We start from the raw sequence: 6,210 nt of genomic DNA, 5'->3' as shown, positions 1-6,210 counted from the left end.
TTTATTTATTTATTTATTTATTTATTTATTTATTTATTTATTTATTTTTATTTTATTCTTATGTTAATCCCCATACATTACATCATTAGTTTTAGATGAAGTGTTCCATGATTCATTGTTTGTGCACAACACCCAGTGCTCCATGCAGAATGTGCCCTCCTCAATACCCACCACCAGGCTAACCCATCCTCCCACCCCCCTCCCCTCTAGAACCCTCAGTTTGTTTTTCAGAGTCTATCGTCTCTCATGGTTCGTCTATCCCTCCGATTTCCCCCGCTTCATTCTTCCCCTCCCGCTACCTTCTTCTTCTTCTTCTTTTTTTTCTTTTTCTTAACATATATTGCATTATTTGTTTCAGAGGTACAGATCTGAGATTCAACAGTCTTGCACAATTCACAGCGCTTACCAGAGCACACACCCTCCCCAGTGTCCATCACCCAGTCACCCCATCCCTCCCACCCCACCCCCCACTCCAACAACACTCAGTTTGTTTCCTGCGATTAAGAATTCCTCATATCAGTGAGATCATATGATACATGTCTTTCTCTGTTTGACTTATTTCACTCAACATAATACCCTCCAGTTCCATCCATGTCGTTGCAAATGGCAAGATCTCATTCCTTTTGATGGCTGCATAATATTCCATTTGTTTACCCCTTTCTTAAATGCATTCAAGCAGCTGAGAGAAGTATTATGCACATACCCTCTCTGTCCATATGTAAACATTCAGAGGCTGCTTGGGATATTAAATCCCTTTTGTTACTACATATGTGTCAAGTTTAAGCAAAATAGTACCTTGTATAAAAAAATGGACTGTTACAAATAAATGTAATAAGTGATCCCATGAAATAAAAAGTATTTTACTAAGTATTTTCTTAAAATTTTAGATTCTTATATAGATGGAGTTTGACACAATTTTTCTGTCTTGAGTAGGTATAAATAGTGAAACACAATGCTTTTAATTTTTAAAATTTATATTTTTCTGATTACAAATAATAGAGGTCCACTGAAGACTTAGAAGTTTAGAAAATTAAAAACTAAAATTTAAATATTCATCAATATTCTGGTATAGATCCTTTCAGGCTTTCTTAAGGGATTTGTAAGTATAGCTATATTTTTGCACAGAGTATACCTATATTCTTTTTTAGATGATCATATTGAAAATGCTCTTTTGTAAGGCTCTTTTTATGGACTGCTATCTCATGGCATTTTCTCAGGTCACTTAATATTTGTCTCCAGCCTGACCGGCAATGGCGAGCTGGTGTTCCATCACAGCAGACCTTAGTAAAGCACTTCCCTGCCATTGACATTTCAGTTGTTCCCACATTTCTTTTACAAATAATTCCCAAGGGAACTGTCCTTGTGGATAAATCTTCTCATGTTCATCATTGCTTGCTTAATCTGGGTAAGTTTTTAAAAATGAGTGTTTGGTTAGAGGCCCACCTTTGAGGTTTCTAGCACATGTTGCCAGATTGCCCTCCAGGAAGGCCTGCTGGGCCTGGTGCATGGGATGCTGATTCCCCCTTCCCTGTGGTGCACATTCTTTTCACCTCTTTGCTGATGTCGTGGACCATAATTGACCATGGTTTTAATTTATCATTTAAAGAACTAATCTTATACATCTCTACCTAAACTTTTTTATTGTAGATTGTGTAAAAATTGACTTCCATGTGAATAACGCTATTTTATTACTTGACATTATTTAAAACTAAAAAGCCTTTTTAGAAAAGTCTAAATAATTTTAGTGAAACTTAAGATGGTGTTGGTACAGACTCATGAGCTCTGTTCAAGAGCGTCCCCATACATTATAGAACACACTTCCTCATCATATCTGCCCAAATCATTTCCTTCTGTGACTATATCTGGATTTCCGGATTCTCTTAATTTTACTACCATAGCAACTCATTAATGATTTTAACACTGAAAATTCTCTCAACTTAATAGCAGGGTCATCCAAGTACACAGAGAACCTTTGAGGAAAAGCCCTCTTTCCTCTTACTCTGAGCTCTGTGTCCAGCTCTGAGCCTTGCCTGCCTGCTGCTAGCCTGCCCTGACTCCAGGCCCCAGGTACAGCCAGCCTTGCTCAGCCCCATCTTTGCCTGCCTCTGGGTGGCTGGGTTAGGACTACAGATGAGCAGTTATAATTTGGAGGGCTGACTATAGCCTTTCTCTCAACTGGGTCCTCAAAGCGTTGGCTTCCCCTTCTCCCAGTGCCCTGGGAGGACCAGCAGAAAGCCAACCAGGACCCTCTGGGAGAGGTACACATTGCTTTGCTCACAGCATGGAGAGAGTCTGTCTGGGAAACAAGTACATTTTTTAAACTACAGGATTTAAAAACTACCACTGAAAACTGGTAGTCCTACATTCTTAACCTGCAAATATCTTTGTGTACAAGATTGCACTTGTTAAGAAGCCAAGCCTGCAATTGCTTGCATCATAAAGTCATCCAAAACATTCACCAAGTTCCCACTTTGTGCATATAGTCTAAGTCAGTTGCCCTGCTCTCACCTCACTTGTGTTGTAAAATGAGGACTCTATGCCATGTGACAACTGTGTCATCACCTTTACTATTTGGATGCAGTTACAGTCCCTCTCCTGGCTTCTAGCCCCCCCCCCCAAAATAGTTATATCATTTTTAATTAAAGGAGATTTTGGGGGGGTTGAAGATTTTATTTATTTATTTGACAGAGAGAGAGAGACAGGAAGAGAGGGAACACAAGCAGGGGGAGTGGGAGAGGGAGAAGCAGGCTTCCCGCTGAGCAGGAAGCCCTATGCAGGGCTCCATCCCAGGACCTTGGGATCTGACCTGAGCCGAAGGCAGATGCTCAACGACTGAGCCACCCAGGTGCCCCTAAAGGAGATTGTTAAAGGGAATTAAAATCAAATATACTTTGAAATTGTGGAGACAGCCATGTCTGGGAAAGGCTACTCTGAGCCGCTCCTTGGATTGTGCATTTTCACTGACTGTATTTTATCTGTGTCCATTTCCCCACAGAATCACCCCCAGCTCTTCCACAGTCATCCAGAGCTGATGGTAATTCTCACCTAGTGTGGCCAAGAAAGGATGGCAACTGCATTTGACATGGAGAGATTATTATAAACGATCCATAATAAAATAGAAATTTAACCTATGCATTTGTTAATTACAATTTGGCGAATCTTGAGGATTGGCTGATAATATTTCAAAAAGAGGGAGAAGTGATATATTTATCTTTTCTGATTCAGTGACCTTGTTCTCTGTTAGAATGAAGCAGATGATCTCTTCAAATGTTTTCCGGTCTCAGTTACCATTGAAGGAGGAGCCAACCTAAATACATACCAAGCAAATCAATGTCCCTTTCTCATGAGGTCTCTCAAGGAAACTTGCTCAGTTTTGAAGGGGAGCAAAAAGGGAAGGAAGTCTTAGCAATGAACTATCCTGCATGAAACAAAGCATGCTTCCACATTTGAAATGTCTTTATCAGAGAGCCATTAACCTGAGCAGTGGTTAACTGCTCACAGTTCCATCGTTGGTAATTTGTGGCTTTCTGTGTACCTCCTGCCTCTTACCTAATCCGTCAAGAAAATATTCCTCCCCCTAAGACACACATCCTCTTGTTTATTTTCACCTCCCTCCTGACTGTTGAGCTCTACACTACCCCTATTATGTGGCCCCAGCCAGACTCACAGAGAGTTCCCTGGGTGAGAAGCTTGTCAACTTAAAGGCATTTGAATAAATTGGGTGAAATACAGGCTGTCCTCCCCTTAACCTGAGGTGCGCCTTCCTGTCTCCTGTCCCCATCTCCAAAGGCAGCCCAGAGCTGGGCAACAGTGAGCCTGAAGATGGAGAATGGCACGGAAGGAAGCAGAGGAATTTACAAGTTTTCCTGCAAGAGACATTTAGAGCTAGTGTCACTACCTCCCTGTAGGAGTGATTAGCTCCAAAGCCCAGGGCAGTCCAGGAGAGTAATTAAAACCATTTGGTCAAGTCCTCCTTAATGACTCCTTCAGAAATACAAGAGAGTCAGAAAGGGGGATACAACCATCCCCACAATCTCAATAATACATTATACAGAAATCCAGTGAGCACTTTTGTTCCAGGTGTTATGCTAAGTCCTTAACATTCTTATCTTACTCATTTCTCACAACTATCCTAAGAGGTAAACATAAACATTACTTATTGTCTTCATCCTACAGATTGAGAAAATTGGAGTTTAAGAAAATCAAGAAACTCCTTCAGTGTCCTAACCTAGTCAAGAACAAAGCCAAGATTCAGACCTCATCTAGTTCTAACATTGAAGACCTTTCTCTAAAGCAATATGTGTTCTTCTTGCCATACATACTCCTGAGGTTTGAAATTACTGAGAACCCCTGTTTCCTGAATAATCCTCAAATTGCTCCTTCAAGGCTCCCTAGAGGTGCTTGGTACTTGGCATGCTAGTGAGTGAGACTGTTGATAACTCTCTCCAAGGGCACTGTTCTCATCTGAAACACCTTGGAGTTTTCTTTCTTTAGTTGAAGTTTCTAATTTGAATGTGGATGTGCCCACATTTGGAACCAATAGGAATCTAGACACTGGGCTGGGACCTTGCCTTGTCAAGAGTCCACATGTGGTGAATGGGGTTCATGAATTGTGGCCAAGCCGTTAGACTCCATGGCTCGATGGTCAGCACAGGGTTAGAAGTGAGATGAGGGTCAACCAACCATGGAAGGAGAAAACAGAGGCTAAGACCATTGCTGGTTTGCGAGGAGAAGGACAGAAGTCCTTCAGAAAGGAGAGGGAATGGCTAGACCCCTCAAATGGAGAATGTATCTTGGGCCATCTTGGGTGGTATCGAAGAAAGAGGTCTAACTGAAGAAGATGCCAATGATGAGAGGCCATGATTAGTAGCGAACACCAACAATGATGATGTGGCCATTCTTGGGTGCCAGTAACTGGCCCAAGGTTGCTAGTCAAGGTGTAGCTGAATTTGTAGCCTAGCCCAGACCCTGTTCTAGCTCTGACTGCCTCTAATTGTCAAAAGGTATCACATGACCTTGCAGGGGTCACACAAACTTTAAAAATCTGATAGAAGTGAGATGACAGACTGCTGTGTATTTTGGTGGGGACGTTGTATCTGTCATCGAAACTGAAGATAGAGAGAAAGGAAATGTTAATAATTATACTGGGACAATGTAATCCCAGGTAAAGTGGAATATATGGCCAACCAAGTATGAGCTATAGACTAATCAAATTACATTTGATATAAAATGGGAATAATACCTACTTTCTGTGTCTCAATCACACAGGGTTTTATAAGAATTGAATGAGATAATGTCTATGACATCATTTTGTAAATTGTGAAGTATGATACAAATACATAGATTGATATAGGTATGCACTAGACAGTGGAATCTGTGCCCTGTCTTAGAGCATGTTTGTGTTCTCAGCAGGAGCTCATATATAATGATTCAATAAGAAGAGCAACAACCTGGAAATGAGATACATTTGATTAAATGTGTGACATTTCTTAGGCTACTTAGCCAGTGAAAGAAAGTTGAATGATATCTTTAAAAATATCTTTAGTAAGCTAATGTATTTACAGAAATGAATCTCATGAAACTAGCATAAAACTTCAGTGTAAACAACACTAGAATTTTCATGACTGGAGTTAGTATTAGTGAAATTACGTTTCCTATTAACACACACACACACACACACATCTCTCTCATAAACAACTCACAGATATACATATGGTAGTTTATTCCACTTAACAGACACATTAGAGTGTCTTGAATTTCTCTCTCCTGTCAAGATACTACTAATTTCTAAAGCAATCAGTAACATACTGTTAATGACTACAGTCCTGATTAACTACATTCAAGACTTGATGTGTTTGTTATGCTGGCTCTAAGGTACTAAAATATTAAAGAGAAATTAATAAGATGCATGGTTTGTATGAAAGAATAGAAGTCAGAAATCCATCCAAGTTATGGGAGCTTCAACTAGCTAAATTCACACCTTGGTCTACTTGCTATGTTCTTAAATTGGATAGTGTAAATTTGACTAAGGACAAGACAGACTGCTGGCCTCCTTGAATTTCTAAATATTATTTGGTACTGTATTTTGATTCATGCACGTGCAGAAAAGAATATAGCAGCCCTAGGGGCACCTGGGTGGCTCAGTTGTTAAGCGTCTGCCTTCGGCTCAGGTCATGATCCCAGAGTCCTGGGATCGAGCCCCGCATCAGG

The 6,210-nt window shown here is 40.5% G+C and overlaps 1 protein-coding gene across 4 annotated transcripts in view; it reads left to right on the top strand.

Moving 5' to 3' along the window:
- Positions 1-3,131, top strand: part of EFCAB1 (EF-hand calcium binding domain 1) — a 13,423-nt gene extending 10,292 nt beyond the window's left edge. For 3 of the 4 annotated variants that reach the window (XM_035011065.1, XM_035011062.1, XM_035011064.1), the window contains one exon: positions 2,996-3,082. Coding sequence is in view for 1 of the 4 variants with exons in the window: in XM_035011063.1 (XP_034866954.1) it covers positions 2,996-3,049 (54 nt within the window). In the remaining 3 variants the exon portion in view is untranslated. Of the gene's footprint in view, positions 1-2,995 lie in introns of all 4 variants that reach the window. The other variant, XM_035011063.1, reaches the window with a different exon arrangement.
- Positions 3,132-6,210: the final 3,079 nt, after the last annotated feature.

The sequence above is a fragment of the Mirounga leonina genome, unplaced genomic scaffold (assembly GCF_011800145.1).
Source record: "Mirounga leonina isolate KUSES-001 unplaced genomic scaffold, KU_Mleo_1.0 Mir_165, whole genome shotgun sequence".
NCBI lineage: Eukaryota > Metazoa > Chordata > Mammalia > Carnivora > Phocidae > Mirounga > Mirounga leonina.
Note: the sequence above shows the minus strand (reverse complement) of the source record. Positions and strands in the feature narration are given on the sequence as shown.